The sequence below is a fragment of the Vitis vinifera genome, chromosome 3, assembly GCF_030704535.1.
Source record: "Vitis vinifera cultivar Pinot Noir 40024 chromosome 3, ASM3070453v1".
NCBI classification, from domain to species: Eukaryota; Viridiplantae; Streptophyta; class Magnoliopsida; order Vitales; family Vitaceae; genus Vitis; species Vitis vinifera.
The window spans coordinates 14,357,019-14,380,677 of record NC_081807.1 but is presented as its reverse complement, the minus strand read 5'-3'; the positions used below and the strand labels follow the sequence as shown (position 1 = coordinate 14,380,677).

At 41.7% G+C, this 23,659-nt stretch overlaps 1 protein-coding gene and 1 pseudogene across 1 annotated transcript; both read left to right on the top strand.

Moving 5' to 3' along the window:
* The first annotated feature begins 10,917 nt into the window (after positions 1–10,917).
* Positions 10,918–11,454, top strand: LOC109122322 (GPCR-type G protein COLD1-like; annotated as a pseudogene).
* Positions 11,455–22,164: 10,710 nt separating this feature from the next.
* On the top strand, positions 22,165–22,596 carry LOC100853321 (DNA-directed RNA polymerase II subunit RPB1-like). Its single transcript, XM_010649822.1, has one exon. The coding sequence runs from the start codon at positions 22,165–22,167 to the stop codon at positions 22,594–22,596; it is 432 nt and encodes a 143-aa protein (XP_010648124.1).
* Positions 22,597–23,659: the final 1,063 nt, after the last annotated feature.

The following is a 23,659-nucleotide window of genomic DNA, read 5'->3' as shown; positions in this document are numbered from 1 at the left end:
CTCCTACGAGCTATTGGAAGGTGAGGTTTTCAATTCCAAGTTTTGCATTAATCCGTTAGAACCAATTTCAATGGCCATTGAAAGGTGAGTTTATCACCTGGAATGACTTTGAGTTGCCAACATTTGGTAAGCTTTTGGCTTTAGACCATTAGTTATCTCTTACGAGTCATTCAAAGGAAGTCTAAGGTGAATAGCCATAGATGAAATTGACTACCATCTGTTTTGCCATTTTAAAGGATTAAAACTTGATTTGCTAAATCCATACCGGTTCGGGAAGCAAGCATCACCATAGTTGCAACCCCAACGCGAGGAGCCTGTCCTGAGATTTCCAATTTGCATAAGAGCGAGAGCATAGCTATCCTATCTTTGAGAAACTTGTTTTTACACCCTTTCATTTTAGTCTTTAATGTTAGCTTAGATTAGTTTAAATCTTTCTAAAACATTTACATCTTCTTTTAAAGCTAACATCCATAAGAAAATCACCTATTTTCCTAATTTGAATATCACTTGTGTTTGCAAAAACCCTTCCTAGTGAACGATCCTAGAACCACTATGCTATAGTAGCTTGGCTACTTTAGTAATAGTATTCAAGGTATAAATTTTGTTGATACGTCTTTAAAGCTAAGCTACCATGAGTCGAATCAAATGGCGCCGTTGCCGGGGAAGGTGCCACAAGCATAGTGAAGCAAGCATTAAGGGTAACTTGTGATCTTCATCACAAGTTTGGTGTGTTTTCTTATAATTTTTTTTAGTTTAGTTTTTATTTAGTTAAATTTTTTATTCTCTTTTCTTTTATTTTTGTTTAATTTCAATTTGTGCATTCCTTGTTGGATTCGAGACCAAGAGGGAACCCTGGTACAAGTTGAAGAAAAGAGCCTTAGTTGAATATCATTTTTTTTATAAATGGAAATTCCACATGAAGATCAAAGCTCTCATTATGATCATGAGAAGGACAAATTTGCATACTTATCCATGAGGGATCGGATTGAATTAGGGAAAAGGCAAGTTCAACAAAGCCAATGGGGTAGTAAGTATGTTTTGAATGAAGACATGAGCATGAAGGCAAAGCTAGCATCTATGGCTAGAAGGATAGAAGAGTTTGAATTGAGGAATGTGCATACTGAAGCACAACCACAAGCCATGCCAACTTCATTTGAGTATATAAACCATCCCAACTTTACAACCCAACCTCAACCTCAACCATCAATGAGTACATCTTCATTGGAGCAAGCCATTTTAAAGATAAGCAAAGTCATGGAGGACTTTGTAGGTGAGCAACAAAAGATCAACTCTCATTTTAATGAAAAGATTGATAATATGGAGAGTTCAATAAATGTAAGAATGGAGGGGGTTTATAATGATCTATCACTAAGGATAGAAAAAGTTCACGACTCCATTAAGAAGCTCACCAATCTCGACATAGTAAGGGCGAAAAGGAAGCTTCCTCCTCAACCCCACCATAACCTTCAAGGAACCAATGCAAAAAGATCAAGGAAAGTGTTGAAGATCGACACTTTGGTAGGGGATTGCTATGACAACTCTATGGACCAACTTTCCATTGAAAATCATAAGGTTCAAGATGATAAAGGGTTACTTGAACCCTTTAAAGCATCCACTTCTCCAGGGAAGAGAAGAGAAACGAATTCCCTTGGACCAAATGGGAAGGATGCCAATTTTGTTTGGGATCCAGGGGGAATTCAGCATGAAGTGGGTGTGTGAGTGAGGATGAGCTAAATAGTTCATCTTCTTTTTGGGGTACATGCTATCAGCTTCATTTAAATTCTATGCTTTCTTTAAATTTATGCATGTTTTAGTTTGAATTCTTAGCTTTAATTTAGTTTTACTATGTTTTTAAGATGAGTTTTGAAGTGATCATTGCAGGAGGGCTTGCAAAAATGATGAAAGGAAAGGAAGAGAAGAGAGAATTCTGGCCATTGGTTCTATTTCCATTTTGGGACATATTTGGAGCACTTCCTCTAGTCCATTTTATACATACTATATCTTGTTTCGAAGCTTGGGAAGTCAGAATTCCAACTCTTCAAACGGTGTCCAAATCGGAGTTGAAACGAAAAAGTTATGGTCATTGCAAGAAAACTGGACCGAGCTGAGCGGGAATTTCGCACACCTCAATCCAAGGTGCGAAACCACCTCCTGGCACACGAGTGCCATTTCGCACACCTCAAGCCAATTTTCTCACCGTGCGAAACAAGGTGCGAAAATTTCGCACACCACTATTCAAGGTGCAAAATTCATTCCAAGGTGCGAAAATCTCAGTTCAAGGTGCATCAATTTCGCACACCACAATTCAAGGTGCGAAATTCATTCCAAGGTGCGAATTCGAGTGCGAAAATTTCGCTACTGTTGGACACAATTTTGGAGCATTTTCTGGAGCTCAAATTATGTATATGATATGTCGTTTTGAAGCTTGGGAATTCAGGAATCCAGCGCTTCAAATGGTACATGATTTGGATTTGAAACGAAGAAGTTATGGCCGTTTGAAGACGACTATGCAAAGTTGAACGAAATGTTGCAGCCGCACCAAATTTCGCTACTGTTAGACACGTTTTTGGAGCACTTACTGGAGCTCAAATTATGCATACCATATATCATTTTGAAGCTTGGGAAGTCATAAATCCAGTGCTTCAAACGGTGCATGATTTGGATTTGAAACGAAGAAGTTATAGCCGTTTTAAGACAGATGGTGCAAAGTGCGAAAAATCCTTTCCAAGGTGCGAAATTTTTTTTTAAGTGCGAAAATGCTCCAAGCTTCAAGAATGGGCTGCAAAATTCCCATTTTGTTGACAAATGATTTTCCAAACTTCAAAATGGCTACAAAATGATTTCCAAGCTTCAAAATGGGCTGCTAAAATGTTTCTATTTTTCCATGGGATGCAAAAATGTTTTTCTTTTCCCTTTGGCTGCAAGACATGGCCTCCAAGCTATGAAATGGACTCCAAGCTACACTTGCATGGCCTCCAAGCTATGAAATGGCCTCCAAGCTACAAAATGATATGCAAAAACACTTTGCAAAGCCAAGGGAAATTGCAAAAATGCCAACAGAGCCTCACAACCATGCATCTAAAGAAGAGAGCCCTCTCACTGAGATCACACATGAAGTCTCTCATTCCATTTCTTACCTCCTAAAAACCATCAAAGCCCATAGCTCCAACTGAGAGCTCCAGCAGAGGAGACTACGCCACCTAAGGAGACTACCAGAGCAGAGGTCAATGTCCTGACCCTACCCACTCAGAAGGCCACCACAGAGCCAATATCTCCACAGGACCCTACCACTACTTGATCATCTCTTTAATTTTTGTATTTACTTATTATATTAGTATAGATAATTCCATGTTTTGATGTTTTATATTCTGGGATTGGATGTATTGCATGATCATATATTATATTCTATTTTCTCAGATTAATATATAGACATCATTTTTGTTTAAACTTGCCATTTTTCTATTTCCTCTACTCACTGAATATTTTGTTTTTTTGAAACATGTGGTTTCTCCTATACGACTCAGACTCCATGCCACTCAGGAGGTACCACTTCCTCCCTTTATTTTTTTAATCGCTTTTGAAACATTGAGGACAATGTTCAGCTTGGTTGGGGGGAGAGTTGAGGAAGGAAGTATTGTTATTAATGCTAAGTTATTTTGGTAATTTAGTTGGTTTTTGCTTAAATTTTAAAAAATTTCAAGTTTTTATTCTACTCTCCATGGTTATTAAAGAAAAATTCTCAAAAGTAAATGGGAGAAATTAAATTCTTATCTTATTGTCATAGTCTTAGAGTTTGTATTATGCTTACTAAAGTTGATGAATTGTTGAAACTTCTATTGAATTCAAGCTTAGTTCTTCCACTTTAAGCTATCCACACAACGTGCACAATAGGTTCCGATTATAAAATGAAAAACTATTTCCCTCTTGACTTAGGAAAATTTTAGACTTGGTACCTTTGACCTCATTTAATAGTGTTGGGACACCTTGTAAAAGGCCAATGAGCCTTTGGAAAAAGAAAGAAAAAGAAAGAAATTTGCTTGCCTTGAAACCCGAGCAAGGTCTGAGGGGTATATGGTGAAAATCTTTAAAACCTGGTGCCCTAAGCCTTCATTGGTTGGGAGTCACCGACCTCAATGCTCGTTACATGGGTGAATAGGTGGAGTTTAACATACTGTAGGTGCTTGGGTATTTAAAAATTCATTCTCAAAAGTCCGGGGTGAAATCCGAGGAGTTAGTGGTTGAAAAATCCTTAAAGCTTGATGCCCTAAACCTTGATTGGTTGGGAGTCATTGATGGACCCCCGTTACATGGACAATTTAGAAAAGAATGCCTTTAAGCTTTGCACTCCTACAAGAAAAATTTGTGAAAGAAAAGAGGTGCGTTCTTAGCCTATTGGAGGTTGATTAGTTTGCTAAGCTTTGAAAAGAACTAGGTTGAGGGGAGAGATTAGTTTGACATACTATATCCGGAAACTAATAAATAACACATAGATTTTTGTGGAAGAGTAAGGATTGGTCCTTTGGGAGTGGAAATTATTTTGATACTCAAATTTGCATAATGCCCGCTCTTTGCATGTTGTGATAGGTAAGTTATTTGATGACTCTTATTGATGATTGAGTTTTATATCCTTGACTTGCCATGTGAGAGTTTGATCCAATCATGCCACTCATATCATTTTTTGGAGTGATTTGCATGATCCCTTTTATGTATATTATTATAGTTTACTTAGTTTTTATCTCCTCCATTGCTAAGGGACTAGCAATGAGTCGGTTGGGGGGTGTGATTACTACCAAAAAGTGCTATTTTGTAGACCTAATTATAATGGTTTTAAGCACCTTTGAGTAGTAATCATATTCATTTAACCCAATTAATTCATTAAGGTCCTTAGTAATTGGTTTTAACCATTTTGTGGCAAGTTTACATGTTTTTATCAGCTTATGAATCAATTCAAGCATGCCAAATGATGGAGGAGCTACTTGGACAAGTTATGGCAAAGATTTTGGAAGCTCAAATTCATGAAGAACCAAGCTTTGGAGCTCCATAGCCCTTTGCCAAAGTCGTTCAAAGTATGCAAGGAAAGAACAATGGAAAAGAGGAAAAGCAAGCAAAGTGAAGAGAAGCAAAGAGGACAGCAGCTGCAGTCTTCTTTTGCACTTTTGGAGCACTTTCCGAAGTCCATTTTTTTCATTCTATATACCATTTCAAAGATCAGGAAGTCAAGAATCCAACGATTCAAACCGTGTACGATTTGGAGCTGAAATGAGGAAGATATAGCCTTCGGAAGACAACTGCTCTAGGCTTGTGCGAAAATTTCGCACAACACCTTCCAAATTCGCACAGCCCATGCGTGGTGCGAATTTTCCTTTGTTTTTGCCGACTCCACTTTAGATATTTTCCTATGTATTTTTTGATGTAATTTCCTTTCTTATCCTTGTAACTAACCAATCACAAGCTTTTGCTTTTGTAAAGACTATATAAGGGGTGGAAATCACCTCTTGGAAGATATAGAACATGCGTGTTACGTTTTACAGAGAGCTCTCTCGTCTCTCTTTTCTCTTTACTATTTTATTTTCTTAGTAGCCAAACAGCCTCTGAGGGCTTTTCCTCAGAGGATGATTGGCTAAAACTTTTAGTTTCTCAAAGTATGGATGTTATGTGATGACTTGGATGCAATCCCATGGAAATTTCTCGCACCCGGAAGGTAAGGTAGTCGTTTTTCATTAATGGTTCATTAATGCAAATTTTGGTTTTTATTTCCTTTGGACAACTTCCAACGGCCAATACTTGATAAGCTTTTGGATTTCTATCCATTAGTTATCTCCTACGAGCTATTGGAAGGTGAGGTTTTCAATTCCAAGTTTTGCATTAATCCGTTAGAACCAATTTCAATGGCCATTGAAAGGTGAGTTTATCACCTGGAATGACTTTGAGTTGCCAATATTTGGTAAGCTTTTGGCTTTAGACCATTAGTTATCTCTTACGAGTCATTCAAAGGAAGTCTAAGGTGAATAGCCATAGATGAAATTGACTACCATCTGTTTTGCCATTTTAAAGGATTAAAACTTGATTTGCTAAATCCATACCGGTTCGGGAAGCAAGCATCACCATAGTTGCAACCCCAACGCGAGGAGCCTGTCCTGAGATATCCAATTTGCATAAGAGCCAGAGCATAGCTATCCTATCTTTGAGAAACTTGTTTTTACACCCTTTCATTTTAGTCTTTAATGTTAGCTTAGATTAGTTTAAATCTTTCTAAAACATTTACATCTTCTTTTAAAGCTAACATCCATAAGAAAATCACCTATTTTCCTAATTTGAATATCACTTGTGTTTGTGAAAACCCTTCCCAGTGAACAATCCTAGAACCACTATGCTATAGTAGCTTGGCTACTTTAGTAATAGTATTCAAGGTATAAATTTTGTTGATACGTCTTTAAAGCTAAGCTACCATGAGTCGAATCATCCCTTACCTAGCTTCCTTCCGTCGAAGAGACAAAAAGTTTAACCAATCATCTTCTAAGAAAACATCTTCAGAGATTGTTTGGCTAGAATGAAAAATACAATCAAAATGAGTAGGTAAGGCAAAGCAATGCTCTATATATTTTGTACTAAAAACATGTACAAGTGATCCTCTCTCCAATGTCTTCCCCTCTTCAGAGAGACAAGAGATATGAGAGATGTCTGAGAGATATGGGATAGATATTCCAAGGAGATATCTTAGGATATATAAAGAGAGATATTTTCAACCTCTTGATTAGATATCGTAAATATCTTAAAATATCTTCAACTGATTACAAGGAGAGAATTGATAGTTACACAAAATATCTTAAGATAAAAATCTAATAGAGTCGGTGTAAAATATCTAACTATTACATTTTCGCATTGGAGAAATGTGATGCAAAAAATTTCGCATTGGAGAAAGTGAGTGTGAAAATTTTCGCATTGGGAAAAGTCAGTGTGAAAATTTTAGCATCAGGGAATGTCAATGCGAAAATTTTTGCATCAGGAAATGTTAATGCGAAATTCCTTTTCAGCTTTGCGCAATTGCCTTCAATTGGCCATAACTTCTTCGTTTCAGCTCCAAATTGCACACCGTTTGAAGTGTTGGACTTCTAACTTCCCAAGCTTAGAAATGATATATAGAATATAGACAATGACTCCAGGAAGTGCTCCAAATTTTCCTTGCAATTGCTATCCTTTGAATTTCGCATAGCATGTGAAGATTTCGTATCACCATGCAAAATTGCTTCATGATGGATTTCTTTCTCTGATCCTCTTCCTTGCATCTCTTGATTGGCTTGGAAGCTCATTCCCAAGGGTTGCACAAAATTCTTCCTCATTCTTGGCTTGCTTCAATGATAAAAAAGCTACCAAAAACACAAAAACTAGCCAAAAATTGATTAAAATCATTTGCAAGTGTCCTTAATGTGCCATTTGAGTTAAAATGTATTAATTACTACTCAAAAGTGTTTAAAAGAGTTTATAACAAGCTATAAAGTGCACTTTTTGAGTAGTAATCAGTTATGAATGACTATGTGTGATGCTTTCAACTCTTTGATTTTAACTGCATGTGCAGTTATGACTTTGACATGGTACTGATATCCTAGACTGGAGCATCCCTCCTTTCCATCATAGTACTGGTATCCTAGATTGGGGCATACCCCCTTCTTCTATCTTGATATAGGTGTTTAATTTACCAATATCCTAGTGTAGACCCCCATTTTGGGGACCTCACTTTCATGCATTTTTTGCAACTCTTTTTGCCAGGTGTCGCAGCTATGAGTAGCCACGTGTCGATTCCCGTCTGGTTGCTATGGCATCAGATGGTGGAATCAAGGATCGAATACGATGGTGGCACGTGGAGGGGCATTCTAGAAGGTGGTCTTGCAGGCCGTTAGCAGGAGCGGATGAGAGAGAGGAAAAGGAAGGCTGCAGAGTAGTGGTGCAGGGGGGTGGCTGTTGCTACAGAGATTGTTGGAGGGGCAAATCCGGGAGAGAAAAGAGATATGGGCAGAGAGGTTGCTTTAGGGAGGCGTGAGAGAAATCTTTAGAGAGGAAAGAGCTTTTGTTTGGTTTTTTTTTAGAGAGGAGCGGATTCTTTTTGTTAGGTACTGGGGCTGCTGGAGGGTGTCTGGAGGGGGCAGGCGTTTAGAGATATTTTTCGAGAGGAGATTCCAGGAGCAGGGGAGGTAGGCTATGACCTTTAGAGGAGGGGATAGTTTTAAAGAGTATTCCTTGAGCTTGGGTAGCAAGCCAACTGCCGGAAGAGAGGAGGCGGTTTTGAGTTGAAGAGGTTACCAAGAACCAGAGAAAAAGGGCCTCCAGGTTTTTCCCGGGGGTAAGTTTTCCACTATGTTCTTGTTTCTTTCTTTTTCCTCTTCATATATTATTATTGAGATGCATAGTTATTGATATTTGGATGGGTTATGCTCTGTTCTTCATAGTTGACTGCTCCTCTTTTGCTTCTGTTTATGACTGGAAATTGATTTAACTTTGTTTGATCTCCTCTGTGACATTTTAATGAAGAAAGACCTTTTAATTCACTCATCCACAAGCCCACTTACTAAGTGGTGAAGTATAGTTCTTAATGCTTCATCCTATTTGCTTCCTCCATTGCTCTGTTTTTCTATTTTTTTTTCTCTCTGCTTTTGGTGTTTGGACTTTCTTGGATATGGAGCCGTAATAGGGAGTGAAACTGTGAGAAGAGAGGGCTGTGAGTTAGCTTACTGCTCCAGATCCGTGACCCAGTGGACGAGATGTATACATGTGTTGTATTAGTTGATGTTTTGGCTCCCATACTTGAGGTTCCTCTCGCGAACGAAGGTCCCAGAAATGGAGTTTGGCTTCTTGTAATTGCTGAAATAGTTGGAGCCATGCATTGGTTCAAATGAAGCAGGAGTTTGTTAACCAGACTGTGTTCATGGATGCTCTGTTTTGGACCTTAATGAGAATGAAACTGGTTTGATTCTATCCTTGTGGATCTAAAGGTGATTAAAAGGATCTAAGGAGGAGGAGGATGCAGGTGGTGAGTAAGGTTTAAGGTGAAAGGCATGGGGTGAGGTGCCTTGTAAGGCCCAGATTAGTTCCTACTGGCTTCCTTTAAGATCAGGTTTGTTCCAAATGGTGATGCCGGTGTGAAAGAGCTACAAGAGAGTAGCAATGGCTATATGGTAGACGCACCTCCTAAGTTCATAATCATCGATGTTAATTAGAGGAGTCGATCAGTAACAAGAACAAGAATCCCATATGCGATTTCATGAGGCTGCATGCAACTCTAAACCAGTTGGAAGCACTCCTCTCAGCTTCACTACCAAGTCTGTAATCACTGGTTTTCTCGGCTCTAGAAAGACCACCCTCTTGAATCATATTTTAACTTCACAACATGGAAAGCGGATTGCTGTGATAGAGAACGAGTTCAGCGAGGTGGATATTGATGGTTCATTGGCTGCTAGTTATTCTTTAGTGGCTGAAGATGTGTCATGGCTAATAAAGGATGTCTATGTTGTATCGTACGAGGAGATCAAGCGAAAATGCTCTGGGAATTGGTTGAGAAAAAGCGAGATAAATCTGATCATATCGTTATACAAACCATGGACCTTGCTAAACCGGCTCCTGTTATTGAAACATTTTGCACCGCGTGAACAAGAAAGGTGGTGACTCCGACAGGTTCGGTAGTGGCAGCGGCAGTAGCGACGACGGCAGCGGTGGTAGCTATGGAAATCAGAACTCCCATAATCCCATGCAGGACTGTACCCATCCATACCCATTCTCTCTCTTACCATCTAATCATACCACTAAAACACCTTCTTCCCTTATATTCTCATACCCACTACCATGCTATCCTATTCTCCATACCACCCTCCTCATGCATTCCCATTATTCCTATTACTCTTCACACCTACCGAATCCCTCAAACCCATTTCCTCTCATTATCCTTCCATCATCCATACTCATTAAGCCCAGGTTCCTTCACCTGCTATCCGTGTCGTCCCCATCAATCACTCGCACCATTTTTGTCTCGCTTCCATCATCTTTCCCGTGAGTGTAGCCTCATTGAACCCCACACCATCATACTCATAACCCTATGTATTCTATACCCATCTTATACTCCACGCCCACGTTCTCAACCGTCTTCTCACTAACTCGCTCACCATACCCATTTCTCACTGCCCACTCCATTCTGCCACCTTTTCTCTCTCTTCATCCCATCATCCATACTCATTATGCCCAGCCTATTTCACCCAGTTTCTTGGCTAAGACACTCAGCCCACAGTCATCACCACCCGCTCCCTTTGCTAGCTTGCCCATTCCTCCATTTGCATGCATGGCATATTTCAGCATAAGCAGAGATGGGTGGTGACGCTTCAACTGTTGATTCATTCCGAACTGAGAAAGCATCGAAAAGAAAATAGGAGTCTCATGCACATAGCGAGGTGATGTGACCTACTACCTCTCTGTGTTGTAAGTCCCGTTGATAGAAGGGCATCTTCTACTTCATGCGTGAGTCATCCCATTGAGATTGAAATTGCTACTGTTGGTGTGAATGGGACATCCAATGTTAACGATTTATGGTCTCCCGATAGTAGTAAGAAGTCACAGTCAAACTCACCTCTGCCAGTGAGGAAGCTTTTGAAACATGAAAACATCTGGACGAAGAGGATAATTAGCCTGTTGTACCCTCTGTTACAACATCTGCTATCATTCAACATCTCCTTGAAGATCCACAGACACTCCAAACAGCCATGGAGTTAGAGATACGACAAATTTTAAGCGAAAGCCGACAAGCTGACTGTGTGCTCTCTCGAGCCTTTTTAACATCAATGGCACTGTGACCAAGTGGATTTTGGAGAATAGTGCTGAGTCTGAGAACTTGGAGCTGTCTTATTCTTGTTGGCATTTCTCTGTGCTTTCTAGCGAATGGGGATTCATTTTCCTATGCCTTCACCTAATGAAGGATTTTTCATCATTCCTCAACTGATCACCAGAATAGGCGTCATTGGTGTGACAGTCAAGGGTGTCCTATCAGGCTTTGGAATTGTCAATGTCTCATAGCTATCTATCCCTTTTCATCAGAGAGATTAATGAAATGGAAATCAAGGCCTTGGAAAGACAGCTAATGCCACTCATTGAGATTTGTGTCACAAGGAAAAGGAAAACCATTCTTACTCAGATAGAGATGGAGCGAATTCAAGGACTAGAGGGGAGGGGAAGTCAAAGGTTATATTCGTCCTGAAGCAAATTGTTGGAACAGTCGATCTGTGCAAAAGGACCAAAGGGAACAAAATATAAAAAAGCATGGAAGTAGAGGAGCAAGGTTTAAAAGAGCTTTCGAAGCAGCTATTCTTGGAAATCTATGAGCCTTGCTAGGCTAAGGAAGCTGTTGCTTATCCTCAAGTATAGGAGAGTCACATGCAGAATTTACTGGGCTATGCATGCTCAATTTATCGTGTGTAGTGATGATAAGCTTATGACCCACCTTGAAGATGCTATTGAGGTAGATTCTGAACGTCTTGTATTAGTTGAAAAATATTTGGCTGATGCCATTGAGGTCAATGTTGACGCCTTGTTGACTCCGAAGGCAATGTGGTGATTGGTAGTATGATGAAGCATGGGTGTAGAAGAACAAGACTTCCATGTGGTACAGGCAGCTTTAATTTTGATGTTTGAACTCCCGTAGACGGTTGAAGGCTGTTTCAGTGCATAGTTTCCAACTGAAGCCATTGCTCTTGCTTCAGTTACAGCTGTACCCAATTCAGAAGGGTCCTCATTCTCATGTACCAATTCCACAAGCTACCACTGTTTCTGGAACCTTATAGCAGTTATCATCTGGTTCAGTGATAAGTGCAAATTCCTCTTAAGCGTGATATGAGAGATCACAAGCAGTACCTCGGCACCATATTCAGCAGTCCATCAGATTCAAAATTGTAGCAAAAGCTTTTCAATGCCTCTAGAAATCCATGGAAATCTTGCTACATATCACCAGCAGCTCATCATTCAGACTGTCTGCATGGATCCATTAAACTCCCCAGGGATTTAGGATACTAAGTGAGCTGAAGATCAAGCCTACATGGCTGAGACGTTGATGCAAGGGAAGGATGGTCGCTACAGTTTTCCAGCAATATTAGCAGCAGATCGAGCTATTCATGTGTTCATGCTTGGGAAAGGGTATTGGGGACATACAGGAAATTACGAGAGATCCTCTTCATAGGCAGAGATAGAATAATATGCAGTCAGTGCTCCAGGTGCCCCAAGTTTACGCTTCTAGTCTGCATGGCTTGCTTAGTCACTCTTATGCCACGTGTCACCTCCCATTCCATCAATCTTTTGGCTTAGAAAATAATTTTCTGACTCCTTTCTTGCAAATAACTTTTTAAATATCGGTTTTCAAATAATTTCAATATTTTCCATATTTCATCCTTAGGTTTTCTTTAGGTTCCAAAATTCTGTTTTTAATCAAATTTGCTGCCATCTCTCTTCGGCATGCAACTTTCATAACTTCTCTGATTTTAAAACGTTTTAAAATAAGCCAAAAATCAAATTTCATAATTCTCAAGTGATGGGATTTATGGAATTGATTCGTGCAAAATAAACCGGCTTTGGTGGGGGCCCAACACCAAATAAATTTTTCTTTAAAATAAAAATGAATTTTGAGTGAAGTGTCATGCGCGCCTTTGATGATTTTGTACTCGATTTAGTGACATGTGAGTTATGTTTATGCTCTTTATTTTGCACTAACCCTCTCTCTTGATAGCGCATAGTGGCTCGCTGCTCAGGTACACATTCATTCCCACTCTGGTTAGTCTATATGCATTTTCTAACTCCCGTATGTGCACGTTTTGCTCCGAGTATTCATTGATTTTCTCATTGATTGTCATGTTAGCTTTATTTTATTAGTAGAGACCTGACTTTAGGGACTTAGAGGGGTGCTACGGTCTTTACAGTACCTTCCCGATAAGTAACCTGACCCCCGAACCCGATCCGGTTTTTCATGGACCACCTTTTCCAAAATAAGGAGTCACACTTAGGGTTTTTCTTTCTTATTTTGTTTACCCTTTAAAAATAAAACAAAAATAAGTGGCGACTCCAAGTCATTTTCAAATAATCAATAAAAATCAATTTTTCAAAATAAAAATCGAGCTCGCCATCGAGTGGGAAACGCATGAGCCGAAATGCGGGGTCCACACCTAGATTGGGGCATACCCCCCTTTCTGACATGGTACTAATATCCCAGACTAGGGCATACCCCCCTTTCTGACATAGTACTGATGTCTTAGACTGAGGCATCCCCCCTTCTTTCATCTTGATTTAGGTGTTTGATTTGTTGCTTATTTGAGTCATTTATTGGCATTTCCTAGACGCTAGACTAGGGCATACCCCATCTCTTTGAGTTGATTGACTCTTTATCTTTTGGTGGCATCATGCTCAAATCCCCTTTCATTCCGGCGGCTCTTCGACAACGCGCCCAAATCCCTTTTATTTTCGACAGCTCTCCGGCATCATGTCCGGATCCCCTATCTTTTCGACGATTCTCCTGCATCGTGCCCAGATCCCCTATCATTTCAGCGGCTCTCCTACATCGTGTCCAAATCCCTTTTATTTTCGGAGGCTCTCCGGCATCTTGTACGGATCCCCTATCATTTCAACAGTACTCCGACATCATGTCCGGATCCCCTATCTTTTCGGTGGCTCTTCGGCATCGTGTTCGGATCCCTTTTATTTTCGGTCGCTCTCCAGCATCGTGTCTGGATCCCTTATCTTTTCGACGGTTCTCTGACATCATGCCCAGATCTCCTATCTTTTTGGCGATTCTCCAACATTGTGCCCGGATCCCCTATCGTTTCAGCGGCTCTCCGGCATCGTGTCTGAATCCCCTATCGTTTCGGTGGTTCTTCGGCATCGTGTTTGGATCCCCTATCATTTCAGCAGCTCTCTAGTATCGTGTCCGAATCTCTTTTATTTTCGACGGCTCTCCGACATCGTGTCCAAATCCTCTATCTTTTCGACGGTTCTCCGGTATTGTGCCCGAATCCCCTATCTTTTTGGCGGTTCTCCGATATCGTGCCTGAATCCCCTATCATTTCAGCAGCTCTCCAACATCGTGCCCGGATCCCCTTTTCATTCTGAAGACTCTTCAACATCGCGTTCAGATCCATTTTATTTTTTATGGCTCTCTGGCATCTTGACCAGATCTCTTTTACTTTCAACGGTTCTCCGGCATCGTGTCTGCATCCCCTATCGTTTCAGCTGTTCTCTAGCATCGCGGTCGGATCCCTTTTATTTTCGACGGCTCTCTAGCATCATGCCTGGATCCCTTTTTCATTCTGGCGGCGCTCCGACATCGCGCCCAGATCCCTTTTATTTTCAATGGTTCTCCGAGATCGTGTCCGGATCCCCTATCTTTTCAGCGATTCTCCGGTATCGTGTCCTGATCCTCTATCTTTTTGGTAGTTCTTCCAAAGGACCAAACCTTACTCTTCCATAAAAATCTAAGTGTTAGTTGATAGTTTCCGAATATAGTATGCTAAAATAATCTCTTCCCCCAACCTAGTTCTTTTTCAACACTTAGCAAACTTACCAAATTCAATAGGCTAAGAAGGCACCCTTTTGTTTCACCATTTTCTTTCATTGTAGGAGTACAAGGCTTAAAGGTATTCTTTTCTAAATTGTCCATGTAACGGGGGTCCATTGATGACTCCCAACCAATTAAGGTTTAGGGCATCAAGCTTTAAGGATCTTTCAACCACTAACTCCTCGGATTTTACCCCAGACTTTTGAGAATGAATTTTAATACCCAAGCACCTACAGTATGTTAAACTCCACCTATTCACCCTTGTAATGAGCATTGAGGTCGGTGACTCCCAACCAATGAAGGCTTAGGGCACCAGGCTTTAAACATTTTGAACATATATCCCTCAGACGTTGCTCGGGTTTCAAAGCAAGCAAACATTTTTCTCTTTCTTTTTTTTTTTTTTTCAAAGACTCATTGGCCTTTTATAAGGTGTCCCAACACTATTAAAATGAGGTCAAAGGTACCAAGTCTAAATTTCATAAGTCAAGAGGGAAATAGTTTCTCATTTTATAATCGGAATCTATTGTGCATAGTGTATGAATAGCCTAAAGTGGAAGAACTAAGCTTGAATTCAATAGAAGTTTCGACAATTCATCAACTTTAGTAGGCATAATACAAACTCTAAGTCAAGTGAAAAACAAAAATTCAATTTTTCCCATTTCAATTTGAAATTTTTTCCTTAAAAACCATGGAGATTACAATAAAAACTTTAAAAAATTTTAAAATTAAACCAAAAATCAACTTAATTACCAAAATAACTTAGCATAAATAACAAAAAACTTCCTTCCTCAACTCTCCCCCCAACCAAGCTGAACATTGTCCTCAATGTGGCATGAGCGATTGAGATTATAGGGAGGAAGTGGTACCTCCTGAGTGATATTAATTTTGAATATTGATTGGAGAACCACATGTTTCAAAAAGAATAAAAGATATGAGTAGAGGAAATAAGAATAAAATAATGCTAAGAGTGATAAAAAAGTGATAGATTTGTATTACTTTAATTCATGTAAGTACAATATGAAGAACAAGTAATACAAGTAATCCCAGTATATAATATCAAAATGATGGGATTTCATAAAGGACATACATAAACGAAATACATAATCGAAATATATACAAAAGAAACTATCAAAATGATCAGTTGGTGGGTGGAGGATGTTGTGGTGATGATGGCTCAACTGTCTCTGCCTCTCCTGTAGGAGGCTCCTCAGGAGGCATAGTCTCATATATGAAAGGAGGGGCCTGTTATGGCTCTGGTGGGCTGGGAATGGCGTGCTCAGGAGCTGATATAATGCCGAGATGATGCTAAATCTACCTCAAGATGGCAGTATGCTAGGCCTGAGTAGCAACAATCTACTCTTGATGAGCACGAAGAGTTGCCATCTGCTGAGTGAGGATTCTCTAAGAAGTGGCCAATGCCTGGAAAGTGTGGCATAGGCCTCTATACTCGATAATGGGTATAGCTATCCTTGGCTCAACTGAAGGAGATGGCTTTGATGTGGGTGGAATAACAGGGGGAGGCTATGGTGTGGCTTGAGGAGCGAGGGTGGAACCTCTAGTGTAGGCTCACTAGAGGCCACTGCAGGGGCAGATGGCTGAGTGTCAGCAAGTATGTCAACTGGCTGCTCTGAATGCTCTGGTCCAGTTGGTGCTCCCTAGTTTGCACCACCATAAGCTGTCATACTGGTCCATTTTTCGAGAGTGAAAATATCTCGACAAATACATCTACGCTCATGCTGAGGCTCTATTGGGTATTCCAGATGCTCCAATATCTGACATAATAGTTTGGAAAAGATGAGTGGAATGGCATCTGCTCGGAGCAGCTTATTTCAATGCACCTTCTCTTCAAAATACAGGAGAGCGACCATGATGAGATGGTGAGGGCCAAAGAAGTATCCCTCAAAGATCCTAAACAATGCCTCAAGCAAAACTCCTCTCCTCTGTACCCAATGCTGAAGTGGGAAAATGTTATGGCGGAGGAGTGCATCAATGAAGACCATGTTGGGAGGAAGCTCCTTCCTCAGGATATAATGGCATGAGGATGCCCCTCTAGATAGAGTATGAACGATGTCACTCTATGAAGGATGAGTCCAGGCTCGAAAATCCTCTGGACATGCTGGCTCATAGGGGATATGGAGTGCCTCTGCTATATGTCGAGCTCCCAAAATACCATGTCGTCCGTTTATGGTAAAATGGATGACTGTAGGATCTTGGACCTGGTTTGTGGTCATGGACTGATAGAAGTCCAATGCCACACGGGGATAGAAAAAATCCCTAGGAGTCAGCAAATGCTCCCTATGATACCTCTGTAGCAGACGAAAGGACTCCCTGAGCTCAGGATGAATTCTGAAAGTAGTTATGTCAAAACAAAGCTCGGAGTGGAATGGCCTTGCTTTGCAATCCAGATTTCCTTCAATTGGTGGTTGTGTCACCATGGGGCATCTGATAGCTACCTCAGGAGTCATGCCTGAGGGAATTTGAGATTCTCTTGCTGGTGTCTGAGATGGCTGAGGCTTCTTGGCAGGTGGATGAGACCTTTTGGTAGGCGGTGGAGATGGCGTAGGCTCTGATTCAGGCTCTGAAGATGAATCTGTCAGATCTATTGGCTCAGAGACCTTGGATTTCTTCTTTGGGGGACCGGTACCTGATTTCTGGCTTCTGAAAGAGCTTGCTCCGGCGATGGTAAGTGATCTCCTTGTGTTATAGCGCCTGAGCGGAGGACTGATGGGCGTGTCCTCGACCGGAGGTGGGACGAGGTGAGGCCGTGGCGGCTCGGAGGTGGGACCTTGGATAGGCATGTCTCTTAGGATTCTCAGGCGAGTCGATGGGGACGAAGACTTAGCTCCTCGTGTTTTGGCCATGGCGGTGTCAGCGAAAACGACCGGAGATGCGCTCGGCTTGCTCAGGCGAAGGAGGCAGAGAAGAGGGTGCTCTGGCTTGGCTCCTCTTGGTACCTTTTTGAAGTTCAAATGATCGTTTAGAATAGGTAAAAAGGAATTTATACCGTTTAAAAGGGACACCAAGGGTCATTGTTCCTTTTCGCAGTAGACGGGCGTTTTCACAGCGAGGGGAATTTTGGCATCATTTTCGCAGCCCATTTCGCAGTTGTGAAACGGGCGTACGGTGCTGCGAAGTGGCACTCGTGTGCCAAAGGGTGGTTTCGCAGCTGCAAAACACCCTTCGAAATGGCGTCTCGGTTGCGAAGTGGAGGATATCAAGGCGTGGAGATTTCGCAACCATTTCACAGTTGCGAAATGGGTGTACTTGGCTGCGAAATGGCACTCGTGTGCCAAGGGGTCTCTTCGTAGCTGCAAAAATTTTTGCAGAGGGCGCTAGGCGACTACGAAATGGTTTCGCAGTGGAAGGTGATTTTCGCAGCGACTCCTGAGGGTTGCAAAAAAATTTCGCAGTGAGAGGCGATTTTCGCAGTGGCCCACTTTAGGCTACGAAATTTCACAAACCATGCTTTCTCCTTGTTTTTGAGCTTCTCTTGATTCCTAGCTTCCTTCTTTCAATTATCTTGCAATTCCTCCTGATTTTGATCATTCAAAAAGATTAAGTTACATATAATTAACACAATTTAAGACCAAAATTAAAATCAAAACAATTTACAAAGCTTATAAATTAACATAATTAAACAAAAATATGGACTTTGGTGAAACCCATTTGGCAGGCTCATGAGATGGTTGGTGCTGCTTACAGAGTTTGATATTCGATATGTCACGCAGAAATCAGTGAAGGGAAGTATTGTTGCAGATCATTTGGCTTCTTTGCCAGTATTCGATGACAGACCGATCGACAACGATTTCCCAAATGAGCAGTTTATTTCAGTGACTAGTATTGCAAAATGGCGGTTGTACTTTGATGGTGTCGCCAATCAATTAGGGTTTGGCATTGGTATCCTATTGATATCACCACAAGGCGATCATATTCCCAGATCAGTTTGGTTGACGTTTTCTGATCATCGCCGACTGACGAATAATATTGTTGAGTATGAGGCATGCATTATAGGTCTAGAGACTGCACTAGATCTTGGAGTTAGACAGTTGGAGATCCATGGGGATTCCAACTTGGTTATTCAGCAGACTCAGGGTATTTAGAGGATTCGAGATGAGAAGCTAAAGCCTTATCATGCATATCTGGATTTATTGGTTGATAGGTTTGATGAGTTGAGGTATATACACCTCCCTAGAGCAGAGAATCAGTTTGCTGATGCTTTAGCCACCTTGGCTTTTATGATTGAGATCCCTATAGGCGTGACTGTGCGACCATTGCTGATTGAGACTAGGTCTACACCAGCTTACTGTTGTCTGATTGGAGATATTGAGGATCATGATGAGCTACCTTGGTATCATGACATTTATTAGTTTCTGGCATGTGGCACACATCCTGAGGCTTCTACAGCCAAGGATAGGAGAGCATTGAGGCAGTTGGCCACCAGATTTGTCATTTGCGTGGATGCACTTTATAGGAGATTACCCGATGGCCTATTATTATTATGTCTAGACAACGCCTCTGCAGATAGAGTGATGAGAGAGATCCATGCAGGAGTCTGTGGCCCACACATGGGAGGACACATGCTAGCTTGCAAGATTATGAGGACTGGCTACTTTTGGTTGACCATGGAGACAGATTGTTGGCAGTTTGTATAGAGATGTCCAGAGTGTCAGATGCACGGTGATCTCATTCATGTGCCACCTTCGGAGTTGCATGCACTCACATCCCCTTGGCCATTTTCAGTATGGGGTATTGATATTATTGGGAAGATCTCGCCCAAGTCCTCCAGTGGTCATGAGTACATCTTAGTTGCCATTGATTATTTCACCAAGTGGGTTGAAGCTACTTCTTATGCTAGATTGACAGCGGCCAAAGTGGCCAAATTCATCAGATCGCACATTATATGCCGATATGGGGTCCCCCATGAGCTGATTTTCTGACAGAGGGGTGCATTTCAGGGGTGAGGTGGATACATTGATTCAAGAGTATGGCATTCAGCATCATAGATCGTCTGCGTATAGGCCGCAGACTAATGGGGCAGTTGAGGCCGCGAACAAGAATATCAAAAGGATTTTGAGAAAGATGGTCGAGACTTCTCGGGATTGGTCAAAGAAGCTCCCCTTCGCATTATGGGCTTATCGTACATCTTTTTGTACTTCTACTGGGGCTACCCCGTATTCTTTGGTGTATGGTATGGAGGCAGTGTTGCCTGTTGAGATTGAGATGTGATCCTTGAGAGTAGCACTAGAGCAGCAGATATCTGAGGCCTGGTGGGCCTAGTCTCGTTTTGATCAGTTTAGCCTTTTTGATGAGAGGAGATTGAGGGCAACATATCATGTTTAGGCCTATCAGAGGAAGATGGCCCAGCGCATTCAGAAGGAGGGTCAAGCCTAGGAAATTTTAGAAATGCGATCTAGTCTTGAGAGCCCTCAGGGGACTGATCATCGACCCTAGAGGCAAGTTTAGACCTACTTGGAGCGGGCTGTATGTTATTTGAGATTTGACTCGAGAAAGAGCAGTCTGGCTGACAAACCTGGACGAAAATCAGTTTACGGAGCTTGTCAATGTGGATCAGCTGAAGAAGTTTTATGCGTAAGATCATGGTCAAAGGATGGGTGGCCGTCATTTCGAGTAACCATATTCCCTACTACGCACCCATATATTGATATATCCTATTGCTAGCCCATTGAGCTTCACGTGATTCATTTTGGGTCTTTTCTTTCATTTAGCCTTGCATACCTCTTCTCACCTAGGTTGGGGGCCTTCCCCTATGCGCTTTGCATTTATTGATTGGATTTGTGAGTATTGTGAGCACATTATGTATTTGTTCGCTTATTTCTCTTCCATAGGTCATTCATGGTCTTTTCTTCCTCCATTTTACACTTTCACACCATCTGCCTTCGAGTCCAGTTTCTATCATCTCTATTCATTTCACTTCTATCTCCTATTATGTGATGATGACATGCTCTTGTCCCGGAGCTACAGGTCAAGCCTATCACACCCTTCATTCCACCTGTAGGCTTTGATATAGGATTCTTAGGTTGAGAGGGGACCACTTTGGGTTTTGGGTTTGAGGTTCATCTTGTTGGATTGTGTTGGTATGGCATTTATCTTGCTTTGTTGGTTGTTCGGCACAAAAAAAAAAAAAATGCTTGATTGATATTTGTTGATACAGCTTGATCATCAGAGGCCATTTGGGGTTTGAGAGACTTATTTTTGCTCTGAGAGTCGGGTGAGAACATTGTATGATCTTTCTCCATGGATCTGGGTAACACATTGGGAGTAAGGTTCGGGTCTCTTTGATACTAGGTACCCTGGATCATTGTCTACTTCACTATTCTCATCTTACAGTGACTTGCTTCGGTCTGGCGTTCTTGGGAGGAGTTATTCGTCATTGTCACGCATAGCTACATTTTTATTCCAACTAGTTTTTCTATTTTCTTCTCCATCCGTTCATCACTTGTCTTATCTCTTTTCATCTTCTTCTTCCATCCTTGTCGATCGTCATCTTGCTTCTTGAACGACATGTCCTTAGTATACACCACTTGTCATTTTGACATTATTCATTCGGGTGTTGGTTGAGTCACATTACTCACATGATTCTCCGATATTTGGCATTGCGCGCATAAGGGCCTGACATTATCTATTGGGTATTTGGGCTTTTGTTTCCCGTCATTTCATTCACCTTTTTACCCCTGGCCTACATTACGGTCCGAGTCATAAGACCACCCTAAGGCCATGAGATCTCGTGTTGGCTTCGACGCATCTTATATAGACAGGCTCTGTCTACTGATTGAGTACGGGATGTCGACGAGTCTCCGTTCTTAGGGATATCGAGGGTGACATATTACCTTTCCATTCAGCTACTTGCCTCAGGTCCATGATTAGAGACAGATGATATAGAGAGTTGGACCGTTGAGGGCACCTTTGCTTGATGCTTTGACATATTCATACAGGGGCATACCCCCATCCTTGCATGCTGGCTTTGGCTCTTACACATGTACGTAGGCAGTCTGTTTTGCCTAGAGATGTTTTGGATATCAGAGTTTGAGTAAGCTCCATATTCAGCTTGGTTTCTTCATACAGTAGAGTGTTTTTTAGAGCTGACTCGGAATCCGATTCACGGTATTCATTGACCTAGCGGGTGTGCACACTGGGGCATACCCTAGACGTTGTTCGATTCACTTGTTCATATGATTGGGTCTTTAGAGATGTATTTCAGAGTTTTTATTGGGATATTTGAGCTTCAGATGTACACACTGAGGCATACCCCCTATCAGTTTTTCTGTGGATATTGGATGTTATGGATTAGAGTGGAGGGTTTTTCCAAAGGGATGGATGTTTGTGATATTTCCAGCTTTTTGACTTTGATTCTATGTGCACTTGTGGGTTTCTAACATGGTATTGATGCCTTAGACTGGGGCATAGACCCTTCTTTGCGCCTTTGGTCACGTTTGTGAGTTGTCATACAGGGGCATTTTCTGCCCTTTCTTTCCATATTTTTGGTTAGGTTATTCATTTCTTGTTTGTTGGCATTTTCTGATCTCACACTGGGGCATACCCCCTTCAATCCCTCTTGTTTTGGGTTCTCCAGCATCATGCCCGAATTCGATCCTTTTTGTTTTGGGTTCTCCGGCATCGTGCCCGGATTCGATCCTTTTTGCTTCGGGTTCTCCGGCATCGTGCCCAAATTCGATCCCTCTTGTTTCGGGTTCTCCAGCATCGTGCCTGGATTTGATCCCTCTTGTTTTGGGTTCTCCAACATCGCATCCGAATTCGATCCCTCTTGTTTAGGGTTCTCCGGCATCATGCCCGAATTCGATCCCTCTTGTTTCGGGTTCTCCGGCATCGTGCCCAGATTCGATCCCTCTAGTTTTGGGTTCTCTGGCATCATGCCCGGATTTGATCCCTTCTATTTTGGGTTCTCCGACATCGTGTCCGGATTCGATCCTTTCTGTTATGGGTTCTCCGGCATCGTGCCCGAATTCGATCCCGTTGTTTTAGGTTCTCTGGTACTCGCTCGAATTTGATCCCTCATATCTCGTAGACTTCGGTACTCACCTGGCTACGACTCTTTTTTCGGTACTTGCTTGGATCCCACACTTTTCCCGGACTCGCCCGGATTCTACCTTTTCGATACTCACCCGGATTTGACTCATTTTCTGGTACTCACCCGAATTCATTCTCTTGTATTTCGTATTCTTCGGTACTCGCTTGGATATGATCCTTCATTTTGACTTCTCTGGTACTTGCCCAGGCCTTTTTCTAGTACTTTCCCAACCCTTTTTTCTATACTTTCCCGAATTCGTTTTCCTATTCTCTCTGCCATTGCGTCTGGATCTCCTTTGTTATCTCCAGCAGCGTGTCGGGATCTCCTTTGCTTTTCCGGCATCGTGCTCGGGTCCCTTATCTTCTCCGGCATCGCGTCCGATTTTCTCCTACCTTCTCCGGCATCGTGTCCGATTTTCTCCTATCTTCTCTAGCATCATGTCCAGATTCCTTTAGCTTTCTTCGGCAGTGTGCCTGGGTCCTTTAGTCCTTTGATCATCATGGCTCATTCCCTTAGCCTCTTTATAGTGGTGTCGGGACAAAATTGTTGGTCATTTGAATTCTTCACTAGAGTTCATTTCACTCTTGCATCGCTTGCACTTCGCACTCGTGAATCACTTGTTCATTCACTCTACTGAAGAGAGGCATATTTGTTGACCCTCAATTTTGTCTCTTGACACTTGCATTTATCCTATGAGTGTCACATGCACCCATGTTTTCATATGGCACCACTAGGGCCTCCTTTTGAGCTTAGTCGGTTTTTTTAAGCCTTGTTTAGGTTTGTATGTGGTTCATTGTGGTGTGAGTATGGTTCATTTTGGAGTGCCATCGTGGCCATTTTCCTAGTTGTTGGCATCATGTCATAGGAAGGAAGTGGGGTCATCCGGAAGTTTTACCTCAGTTGGAGTTTATCGGAGTGTGTCTGAGCTCGGAGCACTTGGGCCTATTTTGGCCATATCTCCCTCATCCGACCTCGCAATCATGTACCATTTTTTTCATGGACTCCTTATTCTTCAGGAAAAAATCTGTCAAAATTTCATTATT